This window comes from Emydura macquarii, unplaced genomic scaffold (genome assembly GCF_026122565.2).
Source record: "Emydura macquarii macquarii isolate MOO-44397 ecotype Brisbane River unplaced genomic scaffold, CSIRO-AGI_Emac_v2 contig_3530, whole genome shotgun sequence".
Taxonomy (NCBI): Eukaryota; Metazoa; Chordata; order Testudines; family Chelidae; genus Emydura; species Emydura macquarii.
In genome coordinates, this window is record NW_027133667.1 from 7,207,295 (window position 1) to 7,227,955 (window position 20,661).

The window sequence follows — 20,661 nt, forward strand, 5'->3', positions numbered from 1 at the left end:
ATAGACTATCTCATGCTAAATGTATATAACCTCACCATTCATATTCTTTACCCTTTCACTGGTAAGACCTCAAACTAATACCCTTAATTTGGGAGTCGGAGGAAAAAAATTGAAAAATTTAATTAACGCACAACATTTTACTTCAAGTTGTTTTAGCTTTTCTTTCTCAGATACCAAACCCCTGAAAAAGCACCAATTCATCTAATTGTCTGAAATGCAAAAATATATTTAAAATGCAAACCAATAAAATGACTGAAAATCAAAGCATCATTCTTTAATCTCCTTCTTAGGTTTAATAATTAGCTTCCAGTGAAGAACAAGAACAAAACCAGCAACTAGTGTAATAGAAATTAGAAAACAAGTGCATAAACAATACCAGTGCAGCAGCAAAATACAAAGTCACTGTTAACAGCCCAATTCACCCCATTTTCAATGTTTTTGTGCAATAAAAAAATTTGGCAATACTCTCTGGCCAATATTATAACAATCCTTTTTTTTTTTTTTTTTTTAAACTCAATTGTTTTTTTAACTTCAGCTATTTCTGGTTCTTTTTAAAAAATAAAATGAATTAAATACAACTCTCACCAAAAAAGAGAAACAAAACAAAACAAAACGGACCACATTTTATAAACACAAAATTATGGTGCAAATAAAGTAAAAATAAATATCACACCCTTAATGACTGAAAAGAAAATCTGAACTGGTTCCTACAGCTGAACTTAGAGGAGGTGAAAATAGGAATTTGTAATGTAATTTTTTTGGCTTAAGTCTCTCAGTATTTCAGAGGTAAAGCCAAGCAGCTGGGAGGGACATTTTCTTACATTGTTAAGTTTCACTACACTTCAGTTCTGATAGTAAAGTTTGAATATAATTAGAGGAACCATAAAAAGTTTTTTTTGACAGGCTATGCACTGTGCTTTGTGTTCTTCTCAACCATCACTCAGTTGCTAACACCTTGGATATGACTCCAGACTTGTCAACGCAGAAGCAAGGCAGGATTGCCTGCAGATCCTTGGGAGCAAGGAGTGTGAGCTCCGCTCAGTTTGTTTTTTCTCTTACATTGAAGATTAGGGATAAGGAGGAGGCTTGGAGAGACAGTTGAGTGGGGCACACTGAGAGCTGGAATGTGGCTGCTCTTCTGGAAGGGCTGCATTAGGACTGAAAATTAAAAGAAGAAAAAAAGTGCTTAAAATACGTGACCAAATCTTTACACAAACGTAACCAAAAACAGGTGTGGGAACAAATTTTCAAAGGGGATGAAATCCAGCTTGCAAGTTTGCACTCTCAGTTTTATTCAGGCAATGATCTGCTCATGTAAAATCCCTACTGTGCACATACAAAATGTCACCTGCACCTGTAAATCAGATGCTGTAGGTGTCCTGCAGTCCAAATATCACACACTGGGACAGATATAGCAATGTCTTGTAATATCCTGGATAAACCTTACTGAATTAAATTGAATCTTATTGAATTAAGTTTAAGGATCTTTGGTGCCCATTGTATTAAAAATGCAAACTTTATGTATTATTCTGGGGCTATACGTAACTTCTCTACTGGGGAGACACGGCCAGTGTAAACCTTGGGAAGTGTTATGACTATTTTAAACAATGTGCCAGACAAACAAAGTTAAGAGGATGGTTCCTATGGTTTCCTAAGGTTCCTAGGAAATACCTGGGTGGGTGTGAATACAAATTACCACTTCCGGTTGTGCAAAGACCCAACCTTCTGAAACTTTGCCCTGAGGAGAGGAGCCATTTTCTGGCTGATTACCTATTCTCAGTCTCTGCAGACCAAAGACCCAAACTGTATAAAAGAGTGACTCTCAGATTCATTGGGTGCTTGTTTGGGGCTTGTAACTGCAGAAAACCCTCATGGTGGGATTTGAAGAACTGACTCCCACCAGAGCCTCTTTTTTAAGTTGGGGTGATCTCTGGTAAGCTGATTAGCATGTGTGGAAATTCATTTATTGTTTTAATGTTTCCTGTGTAATGCTTTCAGCTTACAAATAAACATGCTTGCTTAGGAAAAGCTGTGTGGTGTATTATAACGAGAGATCCTACAAATCTGTTTGCTGTGGAAAAATGCAGAATTTGTGTTTGTACAGAGAATCTTTAGTTTTTGTATTTTGTGAAAAAATAAAAACACATTGACTATTAACTAAATTTTACTGAACGTATCAGTGTCACTTATTCAATGTGTGCAGCTTCCCCCTTTTGTGGTTGATTTTTGAATGTGCTTTACATTTACATAGCAAACATACTCCAATAAACTGCTTCCAGTGTACAGAGGTTACTTAATGGCATATACGGGTTATGTTTTAATGCATCTCAAATTTCACGTCAGCCTCCAGACGTGAGTAATTAAAGTTAGGAAAAGACGTTAAAAACTTTAAAAATCACCCCTAAAAACCACGTCATTGAGTTTGGCCAGGATAGATTTCACATTGATGGTAATGTGCTGTTCTGTATTGTGTGCAGCCAGGCTGGAGATTACAAATTGCAATTCTATTAATTTCATTTTATTATAATGATTCACAGCATTGGTGGGCTTCCAACTTGCTTAAAAATGTAAGTATATCAATAAAGCATTGTATTGTGGCTAGGGAAACTAAAGTTCAGTGTTTCACTTTAATTGTGGAAAAACATGAATTTTTATGTTTTTTTATCAGAGCATTTTGGGTTTTTTAATCACATAAAATTAGGATCCCTGCTTATAACTATGGCACTTATGCTGTTTACAGTCTCTGAAGAGAAAAGTAAAGCAGGCCTGCTTAGGCATTCTGACTTGATCAAATAGAGGTGATGGCTGGGGAGATGGAAAACTGAGAGTGGGTGCCCTTGGTGGGCCACAGAAGGGAATACAGGTGCAGTTGCCCTGAACTGCAACACACACAACTATTGTTTGCATGCTTAGATGAGGAATGTTGTGAGGGAAAATGAATGCATGTGCAGAATGGTGGGAGCAAATTTAAACAGCAATTTACAAGTGCTGTTTTATATGCACACTAGGGATTTTATATATGCATATGATGGCCTGTACTAAACTGACGTTGCCAGTTCAGAAGCAAGATGTCAGATCTTCTTTGAACAGAATGTATCAACTAATGCATTTGTTCAAATCCAGTGAAACCTGCCTTTAGGGACAGCACCTTTGATAAATACCCGCTAACGCAAGCTACCACTTAAAATTGTCCCCTAAATTTCCAGTAGTACTTTGTTTGATTTCTAACCAACTTTCGCTTGTCACTTAAGACGGGTTTCATTCCCTATTATTTCAAATCCTAGTCTAGAAACTATATTCATCCAGGATGAAATTCACTCCTTACAGCATCTCATTTGGCCAGCCTGTCTTCGCAGGGGTGAATGGTGTTGTCAGAAAGCTTTTATATCTGAGGCCTGCTTGAGTTAAAGTCGTTAATCTTTCAAGTGAAGGATGAGGCACATCAAGCTTCAGATTCAGTATTTAAATAAAATCAACCCAGAAACACCTGTAGTTTTTTAGTCAGTCTGGGAAATGTCTTTTTTTTTTTTTTTTTTTTGGCGGCTCAGTATGTATTATAGTCCGCCTGGCAACCACTTTCTTTGGAGCTGTTCCAAGCTCAGCAGTGTTGTACACAGTGAAATACAACTGCCCTTGTCCCTGTCTTGTCTATGACCCCTGGGGCACTCCACTTGTGACCGGCTGCCAGCTAGACATGGAGCCATTGATCACTACTCGTTGAGCCCTATGCTGTAGTCAGTTCTCGATCCATTTTATAGTCCATTCATCCAATCCCATACTTTTTTAACTGGCTGATAAGAATACTGTGAGAGACCGTATCAAAAGCTTTGCTAAAATCAAGGTATATCACGTTCACCGCTTTCCCCATATCCATAGAGCCAGTCACCTCTTCATAGAAAGCAATCAGGTTGGTCAGGCATGACTTTCCCTTTGTGAATCCATGTTGACTGTTCCTGATCTCCTTCCTCTCTTCCAAGTGCCTTAAAATGGATTTCTTGAGGACCTGCTCCATGATTTTTCCAGGGATTGAGGTAAGGCTGACTGGTCTGTAGTTCCCTGGCTCCTCTTTCCTCCCTTTCTTAAAGATGGGCACTATATTTGCTTTTTTCCAGTCATCAGGGACCTCCCCCAATTGCCACGAGCTTTCAAAGATAATAGCCAATGGCTCTGAAATCACATCAGCCAACTCCCTCAGCACTCTCGGGTGCATTGCATCTGGCCCCATGGACTTGTGTATGTCTAATCTTTCTAAATAGTCTTGGACCTGTTCCTTCAGCACTGTGGGATGTTCACCTCCTTCCAGGTCTTTTCTATTTTCCTTCCTTTAGAAACTGCACTAGCTCACATCCATATTATCCTCCAGTACAGAATATGGGTGCATTGCAGGTCGTGGCTGAAAGAATGCAATTAGTCTATTGTTGGAAATGGATCAATTGGAAATGCCAAAAGTATTTACAGCATGTTGAATATGCATAAATGTACACATATAGGAGTTAATTGGGGAAACAAAGAAAAGAAGTTCCGTTTGTTCAAAGGCAAAAAAAAGAATGCTGTACATCATCACCACTGTGATTTTAGTATGGAAGGCCAAAGTTTTCAAATTTGAGGAGCCTAAGGGAGTTAGATGCCTCACTCCCATTGGAACTCAATAGAAGTTGGGCACTTAACTCCCATGTAGGCTCCCCTGAAAATTCCTATTTAGCATGCCTAAAGTTAGGCTCTTAATTCCATACGTAGGCCTTTAAATAGAAGACGCCTGATCACAGACTGAAACCTGCAAGGTGTTGGGCATCTTCAACCTGCACTGGCTTCGGTCACAATTGAGGGTGTCCAGCACCTTGAAGAAAGAGGTCCTCTATGAGGGGCTCAGCAGGGGAAGCTGCAAGGGTTCAGCAATTTTGAAATCAGTCCACTTCTCTTTTGGGGTTCATCCTGCAATGGGCCAAGCACTGATCCAGCTGAACACTTAAGCATAGGGGTAGACCCATTAGCTGGGTCAGTGACAGAATGGTCAGCATCTTGTAAGATCAAGCCTCATAACACATGCAGTTAGAAACTTAGCTCTAGGCCCCTGGGCTTGTATATTTTGGTCCAAATATTTTCCTACTTGGATTTGTTTTACATTTAAAACATTCAGTATAATTTTCTATGATTGTACTTTCCTGTGTATTGCTGTTAGTGTTATGCAACAACATGTAAATATAGATCTGGCATTGCGGAGGGGTTTGAATTAGCTCTTTGCCTACTCTGATCAATAAAGGGAATGGGGGGCGGGAGGGACACAAAGATCTACGTTTAGGGTGAAATCCATCTGTTTATTGACAGCAGCACAAGGCCTCTGCACCTCTTAAGTCTTCAAAATAGGGCTTGTTTTTGCTCTCAGTGAAGGAGTGAATTTTACCCTTAAAATGGCAGGTGATAAGGATTTGCTACGAGGTGGCCCCATAATCCTACAAAGGCCCCATTTTTTCTAGGATTCTTGCGATTTGTACATTAGAATGGAAAGACTCATGCAATTTTTTGGTTTATAAAGAGATCTATCCAAATGTGTTGCCTTTCAAAGCTACTGTCCAACCTTTAAAAACAAATAAAATGAGGTGATACATATTTGGAGGAGGACATGGTTATGTTTATTGTAACACAAAAATATCCCAGTGCTCAGGATATGAAGCATGTGTTCATTTTTCTATCCATGGTTCTTCTAAGTTGGGTATCATCTTTGGATATAAAAAACATTTTTATGCATAAAGAAATATGAAACATTTCCGTCTCACCAACCTTTTAATGACTAATTACATTAATAATAAATATATGGAGCGTTAGAAGAAAATAAAATTGTAAGTGTATCAGCAGGGGTCTTTAAATGTTTTTTGTAGAAAAAATGCACACAATACTAGTCATTTGCAATCCTAGTCAATTTGAATCTTGTAGAGAATATTTATCTTATCATTGTATTGATTCTGACATTGTCACCATCTCTGTTCAGAGAAGAAAATATAGTCCAGCTATTCAGATAAATACAGCAGTACACAGACAAAAGTTAAGTCATCTAGGATACAATCAACAAGGGATCTATGGCAGCCCATGTGTTTCTTATGATGGTACATATGAATGAAACCAATGTGGCAATGTATTCTTGAGTTCAAGTGTCAGGTATTTTGAGTAGTATAGGCAGGCAGTATGAGATGACAGTAAATTACTAACAATAAAACAAAACAATACAAAGGCAGGGAGAATTGTGGAGTTTTTGACATGTAACTGGGAATAAACCTGCACATTACTACAACTGGAAGTGTGTATCCCTACACCTGTGATGTGTGCTGCTTTTGCAATATAGTTTTAATGCATGTTTGTATTAGACTGTTTAACGGTTACTATTATTTAGGGAACTGTTATTTCAGTTAATGGATTATATCTGTGTCATTTGTTTGAGCTAGGATGACTGTATATTTTTAAGCAGATTTGAACAGTCATTGACTTCTCCATCCCCAAATACTTAAAAAGCTAATCATGTATTTCTAATGCCAGTTAGAAAATACTAAGCAGAGCCTTTCAGTGTTATTTTTAGCTAGTATTTTCTCTTTCCTAAATACATCATATTCCATGCCGTGTTATCTAACTTAACATTAAGTCATGCCTAGAATGAATCAGCAATGGGGTATATTTACAAAGTCAGTGATAGCTAATGTTATTTCATGAAAAGTATAGTTTTGTACAGATAACATGTCAGGTTTTAGAAATACTTTATTTCATGTAAAAATAATCAACTCACTTCCTTTTACTTTAATTGCTTGTAAATTTATGACAAATGACCCGGGTCAAATTATTGTCTTCTTACATACATATACATAGACACACACACATTGGGAACCCTCTGTACATGTGTATATATATATACACATACAGAGGGTTCCCAATGAATTAGATGGAAGCTTGAATACGGCCCGAAGTAAATATCATACCATACAATCTCAGGGTAATCATATGGTAATATACTCTCTACAGTAATTCACATAAGTGGTTACAGGGGATGATGGGAGGAGAGGAGGCTATTTACTTTATAATAACTGGAGGTTCTTCAAATGTGTGTTCCCTATCTGTGTTCCATTGTGGATACACATGTGCTGCATGTGCCTGGAGTCAGAGAAGTTTGAAAGCAGTGTCTGCTGGCCTTAGGGTTACCAGATAGCCCAATATTATCGGGACCATCCTGATATTAGGGACTTTGTTTTATATATGCAACTATACCACCCCCCTCTTGTGAAAAAGGAAGTGTCCTGATTTTTCACATTTGCTATCTGGTCATGCCAGCTGGTCCATGCATGCACCCTTGCTCTTTGCATGCCTTCTACTGAGGAGGTAAGGGCAGGGCAAGCTAACCACCTCTCTAGTTCTTTTTCTACTGTGAATCTAAGTATGGTCCAAAGCAGAGGAGAAGGAGGGCGAGTAGCGGAACATAGATAGGGACCACTTCTCTTTACGAACCTCCAGTTACTATAAGGTAGTAACCTCCTGTTCTTCAAGTGCTGGTTTCTACGTGTATTCCGCGGTGGGTGACTAACAAGCAGTAGTCAAGAAGGAGGAGGATGCACGGATGCAGGCATCAGAGCTGTTTGAAGGACCGCTGTCCAAAGGATGTGTCAGCAGGGTAGTCCTGTAGTAGACCATAATAACTTGTGAATATATTGATGGAAGTCCACATATCTGCCTCAACCAGAGGCACTTCTTGAAGTGATGCTATAGACATCGCTTGTGCTCATGTAGAGTGAGTCCTCGCCCTGTACGGGGAAGGAAGGTGAAACACCTGCTAGCAGAATAAGATACAACCTGAGATCCTCTGAAAGAAGATAGCTTGACCTTGTATTCTTTCCTGTACAACAATAAACATTCTGGGACACTTTCAAATCAGTTTTGTCCTCTGTAGAGAAGAAGGCGAGAGCACGTCGTATGTCAAGGGAATGAAGTCTCCTCTCCTCCACAGACGCATGCAGTTTCAGAAAAAACACAGGTAAGTTGATTGATTTGTTTATGTGAAACTCCAAACTGACCTTGGGAATGAATTTCAGATACAGCCATAAACAGACTTTGTCTTTATGGAATAAAGTGTATGGTGGATCTGCCATGAGGACTTGCAACTTGATGCCAGAGTGACCGTGTGAAATTTCAGCTTCTGAATAAATCTGCTGAGGTTGGGAAGATCGAACATAGGCTTCCAACCTCCCTTCTTTTTAGGGATTGGGAAGTATGTAGAGTAAAAATCTTTCCCTTGGTACTGGATAGGTACGTGCTCTATTGCTCCCCGCTGGTGGGACATCACTTCCTGTTTGAGAATCCCTTCATGAGAGTGTCCCTGAAGAAAGACAGGGATGGGAGTTGTGGAGGAGGTAGGGAAGCAAACTCGATTGTATAACCAGTTTGGGTGACATCTAATATCCACTTGTCTGTTGTTAGGGCACTCCAGTTGTGGAAATAGAATGCTAAATGACCCCTAAATGGGAGGTAGGGATCGGGTAGTGGTGGTATTGCTAATGGTTTTCAGTTTTTTAACTCAAAAAATATCTTTTTGCTGGGGGGTGGTATTGAGAGGGTGTTGCAGATGTGGGGGGTACAGGGAAACAAGACTTCTATACTCTCTGTCTCCTATGAGGAGGGTCATAAAATCGCTGGTGATAAAACTGTTGAGATGCCAGTCTAGGTCTGTGAGGCTGCCTGTGATAATTCCTTTTTGAGGCAGGTGTATATATTCCCAGGGAGTGGAGGGTGGCCCTAGAGTCCTTTAAAGTAGGTAAGAAGTCATCCATCTATTCATTGAAAGGGTGGGCTTCGTCAAAGGGCAGGTCCTCCATGGTGTTTTGGACTTCCCTGAGAAATCACAAGATGTGTAACCATGACTCAACCATTGCCCTCGATTTAGGTGATGTGTCTGCTGCATCAGCTGCTGATTGAAGTGCGGTTCTGGCCATCAGCTTGCCCTCATCAATAAGAGCCTTCTTATGAGCTATCTTGTTATGGTAGCTGGTCTACAAAGTCTGTGAATTTTGACTCGTTGAGATAGTTGTACTTAGCCAACAACACTTGATAGTTCTTTATACGATATTGAAGGCTAGTAGATGTGTATGCATCTAGAGGTTTAGCCTCCATGTGAGAAGGAGCAGATTTAATATGTTGTTGTCTAGATCTTTTGGTGGCAATCTGGACAACCACAGAGTTTGGCGCAGGGTGGGTAAAGAAGGAATTCAACTCCCTTGGCTGGGCTGAAGTATCATTTCTCTGCCTTCTTTGCTGTAGGAGCACATGTGGCTGGTGTATGCCAGACTGCCCTAGCAGAATAGCTTTATTGACTGGACTATTCAGCGGTTTGCAGAATATCCAGGAACGTGTGCTGGGGATACTGGACCTCTTCCAGAGAGGTCTGGAGTGCTTCTGCCACCTTGTGCAATAACTACTGAAATGGTTTATGGTCGTCCAGTGGGGACAGAGATACTGGGGTGCTGGGATGCTTTGTTGAAAGACAAAGAAGAGAATCTTGTTGGTATGGCAGAACCGAGAGAACTGGTTCATAGTCCTTGTCTTCAGTAGGGTCAAGGGGAATCTCTGATTTCTCTCAGTGGGGAATGGTGAACAGAATCCTTGGCAGATCACAAGACTCTCATATTCCCAAGTATGCTGGATCTGGAGGGGGTTGTGGAGGTCCCTAAGGCAGGGGGTACCAGTGATCCCAAGGTGAGTGTCAGGGTGGAGATTGGTATCAGGAGGCTCTGGATCTCCTGTCTGGATTAACAGCTCTCAGAGGAGGAGATGGTGGCTGTTCTGATGGCTCAGATTCTCCTGAGGTGGATAAGAAAGAGCCTGGATCCACTGATGGTTCTGATGGAGAAAAAGCATAGCTGGAAGACGGAAGAGGGGATAGACTTCTGTTCAAGGTGGAGTCACAGTCTCCCTCATTAGGGAAAGTCCCAATGATGGGGGATGAGCAAAGGTATCCTCCAGTGTGGTATAAGTCTCTGACCTCCTTGGAGTGTAAGAGGTCTAATGCACTTGTACCAAAGGAGTCAAGGAGGGAGACTCTGGGCTTCTCTACACTTGAAACACTACAGTGGCACAGCTGCAGCATAGACACTCACTACAGTGACGGGAGGGGTTCTCTCATCAACGTAAGTTAATCCACTCTCCAAGAGGCGGTAGCTAAGTCGACAGAAGAATTCTTCCATTGACCTAGTGCTTTCTACATCAGGGGTTAGGTCAGCTTAATTACGTTGCTCAGGAGTGTGGAGTTTTCATACCCCTGACTGACGTAGCTGGGTACACTTAACTTCTAAGTGCAGACCTGGCCTTTGTATTGCTACCATCCCCACCAGCGGTGGCATCTCCGATTGCACCTAAACAGATGGATGCTGAGATTTTGACTTGGATGGTACTGGTGGAATGGGTGTTGTCAGAATGGGTCCAGTAGTGAAAAAGCCCTTGCTTTATGGGATGTAGAGACCTGTCCCTGGGACTTAGTACATCCTAAATCCTTAGGCTGACAGAGTATGTTTGCCTGATTTATGCGCAATTATGTCAGACAATTTCATAATCGACTTAGAAGGGGACCTGCTCTTATGTTTGTGTGAATGTTCTCTGCATTCCTGATGAGACCCTGACAGGGGTCTGTGAATACAAACTCCCCTATAGCAGAGTCGGACCTCGTGGTGGGAGGTACATTCCACAGAGATGCGGGCAGATGTACAGGAAGGTCCCCTGATCTGGGTCCAAGTGTGGCCTCATGGCCCTCATGGCTAGGCAAAGAGCAGCAGTTATTACACCTAGCTGCAATGTGTGTCTCCCAGAGACAGTATAAGCAGCACAGATAGTCATCACTGGCTGAGAAGAAATGTGGCCAGGACACACAATTCTTGAAATCAGGAGTTCTGGGCATAATGCAATACCCATTAACGGGGTACTGGGGGAAGTAGGGTGCCTCCCTGATGTGGGGAATCTATCTAACTATAAAAACTTTACTAAAAGCTTTAAATCTTTTAAAACAACTAATTATAGAAATATCTATAAATGAAAAGCACTTCAGCAATGTTCAATATTTACAGAACAAAGAATTTGATGGAGAGCTCCGGACACTGGAATTTCCAGCCAGCCTATGCAGTGTCAGGAAGGAACAGGAAAGGCAATCAGCCCACCCTGCCCTCTATCTCCTTGGTTGGAGGCATGAGGGGTGGAAGGGCACATGCATGGGCCAATGGACACTGATTTCTCAAAATTCTCTGACCCCAGGCTCTTGGAACACATGCATACCCACAGCGGATTACACATAGGGACCAGCAATCAAAGAAGAAATTCAACAATTAGTTAAATATCTACAAATTTGGCTGCTTATCCATACCTTTTGGGCCTAGAAATTGAGATGGACTGTCATGTACATTTTCAAGGTATCCAATGTACCCTGTCTTTGGTTTACTTGAAAACACCACTAGAAAAAAATCTCTTCTAGTGTTTCCAAATCAGGTTGTAGCTGAAATAAGCAGAGGCAAACAAAACTGTAAGCATGCAAACAACAAAATAAATTGACCAAACGTTTCTGAATCTTAAAGTTTCAGGTTCAATTTGGTTTGAATCTGCTCTTAAGTTTATCATAGGAGTTCACCAAAAGCTATTTACAAAAGCTATTTGTAAATCAGAATTACACTGGAATCAAAACACATCTGCTGGGATATGTGATTACAGTATGAATTTCAGAGTATGTACAGGATAAAGTAAAACCTCATATAGGTGCCATTTAAGTAAAAGAACTTGTGCTGCCCTCGAACCTGTATTTGTGTTATGGTGAGGAACATAAACTATTTTGAACATGATTAGACTTCACATATTACGGGATGCAGAAAACGTTCATGTAAATTTCAGTCATAATAATATATTGTGTAATTCCAGGTTAGGTGCCGTAGGGCGGTCACATTCCTGCAGGCATGGTAGCAGAGATTTGTAAAAGCATGCACACATTTCTGAGTTGCAACTGAATGGACCATTTGCTGTTTCCTCAAATGCCTTCAGTTTTTACTCCAGATCCCGACTATGGTACTTGAAGCAGTCAAAAATTCATGCCATCATGCTGTTGTCCTGATAACTGAGCTGTGTTTCCTCACTATACAGGACACAGTCCAGGTTATGCAGCTATGTGGCCCAGGCATGCCAGACATATTTATGATTATATAAAAGGCATTATACCCAACAGTGAATGTGTTCTCTTAACAAGAAGAGCATCAAAACAGTTGACGAACTGATAATCTTTTCAAAGGCAACAGATAGGCTAGATATAGGTCTACTTGTTGCTTGTGGGATGACTAGTCTGGATTTCTGAAAATTATTAACCACAAAACTGTAATTTCCCATGTACCCTGGTTTTGAGTTAGGTGGACGCTGCAAGAAAAGCTTCTCACACTGGTTCTAGCTGAAGCATGCAGAGGAAAGCAAAAATGTAAACAAACAAACAAAATAAATGACAAATCCTTCTACCTGGGGAGAGACCTAATCTATATTTACAGTTTGGATACTTCATCACTTTACAAATGTTCTTATTTTCCACTCTCCCATGGCACGTGGATGGGATCTAACTCAAATCCCTGCATGTGCAAGTGCAAAGGAGGGCAGGGAACAGAGGCTCTGTAACTTGCTCTCTGCTTCCCCAAAGCCCATGAAAACCTCTTCACTATTATACCACAGGACTGGGGCTTTGTGTGCCATGAGAAGGAGGGGCAAGTAAACAGCCACGTGAAGTGACATCTACCCACTCTACAGTCACAGGAATTTACTCAGGTAAATTAATGCTGACCCTGTTGTCACTGGGTTATGTTGTATCCCTCCTCTACAAGCTGATCTCCCCTCAAGGAGGAGATCGGGGCAGCCAGACAGAACTACATGAGAGCATAGGTCCTGAGGCAGAAGGGGAATGAGGGACAGGCCCCGCATGGATGCTTTTGGCCCTTTCTGTGGATTCTTCAAGATCGTGATCATTTATAGTTTTAAAGGGCTAACTCCCCTGCCTTCTGCACAAGAAGTAAGATTGTTATCACCAATGGGACAATTCATAGGACCCAGGGACTTTCCACTGGATTTGCCTTTTTCCACAGTTATGTTTGCAGTACAGATAATAAACCCAAATGAATTTGCAACAGTAGCAAATATGGTGTAGTTCTTCCGTTCTGGCAGAGATTTTCATAATCAGTCCTGCAAGGTCTGACTAACTATGTCAGATTCAATTTAGTTTAGGCCCTAAACATAAAACACAACTGCTGTCTGTTCTAGAGAGATCCATTGCTGTTTGTTCACCATGAGAATAAAGACAGTGGTGATATGACAGATACATTTCTCAGCTGCCCTCACTGTCATGCTGGCAAAGGAACTGATGAGCAGTTCTCTGCTAAGTGATTTTAGATCATTTGCACCAGCTAATTTCCCTGATAGGAATTGGTGAGCTTTGAAAAGTTCTACTCACCCAATTATCAGGGGCAATTTTTGTTAGTGGTGGTTTTTTGTTTCCTGAGGTGGAGACAGGAAAACAGAGGCACAAAAAGTTTATGTGACTTTCCCAGGCCATGGAAGAAGTCACAGTGACATAGCATGGATTAGAACTCAGGAGTGCCTGGTTTCTAGTCTATTACTCATATCTCACCTGTTCTCTACCCTGATTAAAGAGAATTTCCATATGTACTGTAGTGAAGGTCATCAGCCACAGAAGCATGAGCTGACCTTTGTTACTATCTGTGAGCAGGAAAGTCAACAATGGAGCCTGTGTTGATGGGATTATAAAGTCACACTGCGGAAGGAGAGCTCACACTCACTGACTTTCAATGAGAGCTTGGTGCCTAACTTTCTGTCTGTCTAACTTTGAAAATTCCAGCCTAGGGACCTTCACCCATCCCTAAAACAAGTGTACCCTAATTTATTTTATATAGATTACACTTTACATGGCAAAAGAAAATTTCAAGTCCCAACTGCTTTAAGATGGCCTTTTTGTTACATTTTTCAGTGACATAGTTTGAAACATGATTTACGCACTTTAAAAACTCTTTTGTGTGGAGAGGTTTCCTCTTTCAAACCCAATGTTTTGATTCATTTTCGAATAATAATACTTAGAATTTATATAGCATTTTTTATCCAAAACATCTCAAAGATGATTACGTTTCATTATCCCCATTTTACTGATGGAGAAATTGAGACTCACCCAGAGGTGAAGCGACTTGCTCAAGGACATACATGAAGTCAATGGCAGAACTAGGACTGAAGCACAGTCCCCTGTTCTAATCACATGACAACACTGCCTCCCACTGACTAAGAAAAATTAAAGACTAGCTTGTTTGTTTTTTAACGTAGAGTCATCTGATATTGTTGATGCTGCTGTCCTTACTCAGGCAAAAGTCTCATGGATTTCACACAAAATATGTTAATTTTGACATCACTGGGAAATTGTCAGGGCTAAGGATTGCAAGAGTCAGTCCTAAATTATTTTCCTTGTTTTTAATATATGCACAGCTTCCCTAATACATGTTGGGAAAAAAATCTCCTATGCTGTAACTACAGAAAATATCAGAGTAGCTCAAATTAATACTTTGCTTAAAAAGCAAGCAAGCAAGCAAGCAAACAGCCCTGTCCCACCCCACCCCCTATACAGTTCAGAATTGTATAATCAGGAACAGCTATTTGTATAGGAAAGGCAAAGGTAGTTGCAGACTAGCTATGGCATACAGTTATATGCAGAGAAAAGAGTTAGCTAAAGTTACCTGACATTCTGGCAGTCTGGCCTCCTGGCTAGTTGTGAGCCGCGTAGTTGTAAGGAGGCAGCAGGCTGCTGATAATCTACAAGAAACTGATAAATTAGACATATATACAAAGAGATGACAGAGCAAGGAGTTAGTAACAATAGTAAACAGACTATGCAGCTGATGGAGAGATTTAGTGAGGAATGTGTGTTCAGTTCTTGGTCTGACAGAAATCTTTGTTAGCTAAGTAACAGTTTCTTTCATAAATACTAATGGAAACATTTGAGCTTATTTTTTCCCCAATATAAAACTGTAATGACAAGATATTATTAGATGGGAGTTTTAGACCAACCATATTTAATGAGCACATACTGATGGACCATATCCAATATGGGCCTTATGGCAGTCTTTCCACTGACTTCAATGGGGTCTGGAACAGGCCATATTAACCATTATTTTATCATAGGACATGAATGCAACTGGTTTGCCTACTAGTAATATAAAGTGTAATAACAGCTACTTTACAATTCTCAAGATATTTTATGCCTAATATTAAAAAAAAAATAAAATCCCCTGTGAATTTGGAGAGTAAAAGAAAATATCCCATGGCAGTTCCAGCTGCCATCAAAACATAGTTCTTTCAAAAAGATTTAAACCAGACATTACGATCTGTAAGTAGTGGCAGTGGGACTGCGTGCGTGAAATAAAGATAGAGCCACTGTAATTCTTGTTTATACTGGAATAAGGAAACAGTTTAAAAATCCACTAACGCTTTCTGGATTTAAAATCCAAATCAAACAACAACAAAATAAACCCTGAACTGCTAGTCTCTTACCAACTTCCAACACTGAGCACCTGGGAACAAACCCACCACTGTGCTTCCACACGAGAAACGAACACAAACTGATCCTTTATAAATGGAGCTAATCCAAAGATTCTGTGGCCTGTGTTATATATGTAGTCAGATTAGATGACTGTCATGGTCTTTTCTGGCCTTGAAATTGATGGGTGAAACCCTGACTCCATTGAAATCAATGGAATTTTGCCACTGTCTTCAGTGGGGCATGTGATCTAGTGCCGGATGTGAATATTGATCTTGATTCTCTAGAGCCTGGCTTTTGATTCTCCAAGTTTTGCTCTCTAAAGCAACTGTTCAGGAAAAGGGAAGTTATTCTAATATGAATTTTAAAAACAAAAATGACTAGACATCACAATCAATTGGAATCTTTCTTAGGAATCACGAGTCTTTTCTTCTTTTTCTCACTGGCTCCCACTCAAAGCACAAAACTAATTTTGAAGGAAGTACAAATAATGTCACTCTCAGCTCTAGTGTAGATTGTTCCCTTGAAATTCAATTCTGCTGTCTCACTCAGTTGGAAGACGTTGTTGGTAATATATACAAAGACTCCCCACATGTAGTTTATACTATTGGTACTGCTATTCTGTCACACAAGGTGGGTAACCTGCCTATCAATACTGGGGGTCATTCTATTATCACCATCACCTCTTTTCATACAAATACATCAGTCATCTTATAGGAGTCTGTCTCCTAAGGCGATCTGTGCTGCCCTCTAGTGGTCCAAGTGGACAAATCACATTTGGTGCCTACCTTCTCACCTCAGCTAACAAAGATTTTGGACCCTGAGCATTACCTTTCGCGAGAAGGAAAGTGTACAGAATTATTAGGCAACACATCAAAATGTGTCATATGACTTGAATTGCTCTTTTGCTGCCATTTGTAGAGTACTCTATTTGAAGTGCTGGTCTTAGTCCCAGCGCTGTCTCTCTTGGTAAATCAATGTATAGTTTAGTAGGGGTATCTTATGCAGTGAGATGACTGTTCCCTGGTGAACACATCTTGAGAAGAAAAATGTCATTTCTAAAATCAGTATTTTCCAGTGACTTACGGGAGCTGAATGGTGGAGAAATTCAATCTTAAAGCTGATTAATCTCTAGGAAACATCTAATGATTTTAGGACCAAACAAATTTGGCTATTGGTTTGGAGTGATTTTATCTGTTTACAGAAAAGTCAGGATCCCAAGCCTTGATGAGATCATTAGATGAAGATGAAAATCACTCTCTCTTAGGAGTTGTGCCTACTTTCTTACCTAATTGCCTGAGGTAGGAGTAAAGACTCCTAAGTCTCTTGATATAATCAAACAATCCTTCCGATTTTATACTAATGAAAACTATACTTGGATATTAGTTCAGCATAGTACACACTACACAAACATCTCTATAAATAAAGTGAAATGTTTTTAGCTGTTATCCAAAGCTCTAAGTTATAAGGATGACATATTTTCTGGAAACAGCTGCATTCTGTCCCAGAAAATAGGGTAATTGCCACTTCCATCACTTCTCTTCCTGTATTATGCAGCACTCAGCTGACAAAAAATTAATCAATTGGTTCTGAATGGGACACTTGTGCAATGTCCAACTTTGGTAAGTGTGTGCAGAAATGCATATTGGTATGTCAATATGCAGAACAAAGCTTTATGTCACTATTTCATTTACGCCATTGTTCTCGTAGCAGTGAATTTACTTATTTAATGCCTTACAATTTTCCTGTTTAGGCTTTATGAGGCCTTTCTTTTGTTTTTGATTTGCATCATATAAGAAACAGGGTACCCAGATGCACATAAAGCAAAGACTGACTTATACACTATTGGTAGCACCTTGTGATTTATACTCTTTGGGATGAAGTTTAAATCTGAATGGATGAAGGGGACTAGATGGCTCATGGTACTCGTAATGGAATACAGAGTTTTTAGCCTGTAGGTCACTGGTTTGAATTTGACAGTGATGCAGTGTTGTCGCTGTTTGATTGTTGGTCAGTACCTACATAAAATGAGTCGCAGATCCTAATTTAGTTCCTAAAGCACAGGTGTCTACATCATGAAGACGTGCAATTGATGATGACACCTTTGGAATCTTAAAAGATCATTGAATGGGCACAGATTCTGAACATCCCCTCATGTCCTGGAGATGGTCACTCAGGTCCTCCTGGTGGCGCAGGCTTGTGCATTACTTGACCAATGTAAAATAGCTGAGTTGTGAATAAAAAGACAACTCCAGTCTTCAGGCCACTTGTTGTCACTTCAACACTTTTCAAAGCACTAAATTCCATTAAAAGAATGAACCAAGGATGCTTGAAGTGGAGCAGCAGAGCAACCTACCCGCAAAAGGGAAGAGAAGACTAAAAAGGAGGATTTTATTTTTTTCCAGGCACACTAGTTTGCAGAAATCCAATGCAAAGTAATCTCACCCTGGCAGCATATAGATGTTAAAGAAAAGGAAGGTAAAGCAGAAGGACGAAATGATGTGGATAGGTTTTGTAAATAGAGAAGAAATTGTTGTGACCTGCTTTGTGAGGAACAACAAAATGTCTGAATGATTATTCTATTCTAATACACTGGTCATCCTGTGAGCATTTTTATAGTGCCTCTTTGTCCGAGGCCTATGTCAGGACACACTAACAGAGAGCCACATTCTGTAACCCTTATGTAAATTAAAGAATATGTACTCAAATAATCCCATTGTCTTTGCCTGAGTCAGTACTACTCATTGGAAGTATGAATTACAGAATCTGGCCCAGAATTAGGATTTTTAAATTCCATTAATAAGATATCTGTAGAGTCACATGGCTTGTAATGGATGAATCCTTACAGTGTATAAGCACTCACCGAATTCATTAGCAGAAATATAAAGATCATGGAGAGGACTTGTAGATGCACAGGGCAAATTCAGCTTTGGTAAACAGAAGCTCAGCTCCACCAACTCCCATGCAGTTTTGCCAGAGCTGAAATTAGCCCTCCGTGACTGGAGAAGAAGTTGAGTGTTTATTTCACCCCTCTTTTTGGATAAAGTGATAATTCTAAAAATATCCTGTCTGTACACCGTTTAGAAGGTGAAAAATAAGATGATTTCATACATAGCTGTCTTATTTCCTACTTCATAAGGACTTCATCCCTATGTTCCGCTAAGAAACTCCCACCTATTTTGCCATTCAAGTGGGCATGAAGTAAATAGTCATCCCTTCCTGGAATGCTGAATAAAGTATAAAAAATTAGGATCTTGTCATCCATGATTTTGCAGTCAGTACCACATAATCTGGACATATAAATTATGGTATACTCTCCTGTTGTGCAAAACATTTTTACATAGGATGATGCCTGTATGGCTCTCTGTGCGTAGTCTCCAGCTACCAGGACTGATGAGCTATTACTTAAGCCATAAAAATGTAGGCACTGCTGGTGCAGCAAAAATTTGGGGAATTAATACACACCGTACTTTATGGTAAGTCTCCTAAAAAGAGCAGCAATGAACTCTTTAATTCAAGAGTTGGACTCAGACTGGTTTATTCCTGAAGTACTCCAGTTGTTGCTAGGAAAGAATCAATGGCTAGGAAGCCAAATGCAGTATTGATTTCGACCCCTATAGGGACGGAATGACTATTCTGCATGAGAATCCCCCCAGTTCAACACATATTGAATTCAGTAGGAGTACTCCCATTGACATCAGTGGGAGCTGGATTGAGGCCTACGCTTGTGACAGGTAAAATATAAAAGGTTCAGTGTGGTTCAGAACAGCATTCTTTGAAACTCTGGTGGGCACAACTCCCATTGCCACTAGGCCTGCTCAGCCCTACCATTTCTCATCATTCCAGCAACTCACCTTGACTGGAGAATTAAAGGGGTTAGCACAGTGATTCTCAACCTTTTTGGGCTCAGGACCCATTTGTGAATGTTTATGGCCTGTCACGACCCAGTAAATAGTCTGGGAGTGGAGCCCCTGGGGTGGTTTCAGTCAGGTCCTGCCCAGCACTCACCATCCCAGTGGCAGGTCCTGCAGCTCCTGTGCTGTGGGGCTGGCTGGGCATGGCTCTCCGCTCTGGGCATTGAAACCTCCAGGGTTGCAGCACTGTTCAAGTTTGATCCTGCACCCCTAACTGGACCAAATTTGTGTGAGTGGAGCTGTGACCTGGCTCATGGGGTTGCAGTGCCACTCACTCAAATTTGACCTACTCGGATTCCCGTCATTAAGGCGGCTGGGCCAAACCTGAGTGGTGCTAGGCCCTCACCGGTTGCAATGTCTCAAGCAGGGAGGCAAACCCAGAAGGCCCTGTGGGACAGGAGCTGCTATGCGACCCCTTGAAACATTTTGGCGAACCAATTTTGGGTCCCGACCCATGCGTTAAGAAATGCTGGTTCATCAGATAAAAGCTGTTGGATTGGCCAGAGCTAGTTTCTCCTTTCAAATCTAAGGCCCAGTGCTAACTATGGGTCAAATTTAGTTCTGGTGGAAAGGCTTTACGTTCTGTTAATTCAATGAAGTTGCAACTGCTTTACATCAGGAGTGACACTGGTCCTATTATAAATAAATGTTGAACAGGGAAACTCTTTGTGACAAATGTGGGAATTTTGGAAATATTTTTGATTACTTTGTGTGCCTCAGTTTCCCTTGGAGCTTTGCATAGCTATGCACTGAAAGTGAAGGGAAGGGATGAGGTGTTGACTCCCCAGAGTCATTAACAAACTGAATACAAGTCTACACACGTAAATGGAGGATCCAAAGAGACAGCGGAAACCCCAAATAAACATGTCTTTCACACCTAGTGACCAACAGCCAAGAGAAAGGAGGTTTCCCCTCACCTCTTTTCAGGGAAGCAGGGCAAAGGCCCCAAGCAGCACAACAAAGGGGGAAGTTGCTAGGAGGCTGTGATAAAAGCTATGTTCACAGAGATCCAGCACACATGCACACCCCTGGAACCAAAGACAAAGGGACAGAGACAGGGCCAAAATGGATTCTACAGCAGCTTGGCTGGGTAGAGCCCTCATGCTGGCTAGAATGAGCTCTGTCTTAACCTTCTCTATGCTAACCTAAGGACTTTCAAATTCTGCATGCCAGGTGACT

General features: G+C 40.8%; 1 protein-coding gene across 6 annotated transcripts in view; it reads right to left on the bottom strand.

Annotated features, from left to right (window-relative positions):
• Window positions 1-615: 615 nt before the first annotated feature.
• BICD1 (BICD cargo adaptor 1) overlaps window positions 616-20,661 on the bottom strand; it is a 252,087-nt gene continuing 232,041 nt past the window's right edge. For 3 of the 6 annotated variants that reach the window (XM_067536147.1, XM_067536143.1, XM_067536148.1), the window contains 2 exons: window positions 14,769-14,844; window positions 616-1,158 (listed from right to left, as the gene is read on the bottom strand). In XM_067536147.1, coding sequence (XP_067392248.1) covers window positions 14,797-14,844 — 48 coding nt within the window. In that variant the 3' untranslated portion in view covers window positions 616-1,158; window positions 14,769-14,796. Of the gene's footprint in view, window positions 1,159-5,610; window positions 5,718-14,768; window positions 14,845-20,661 lie in introns of those variants that run through there. The other 3 variants (XM_067536146.1, XM_067536144.1, XM_067536149.1) reach the window with 2 other exon arrangements.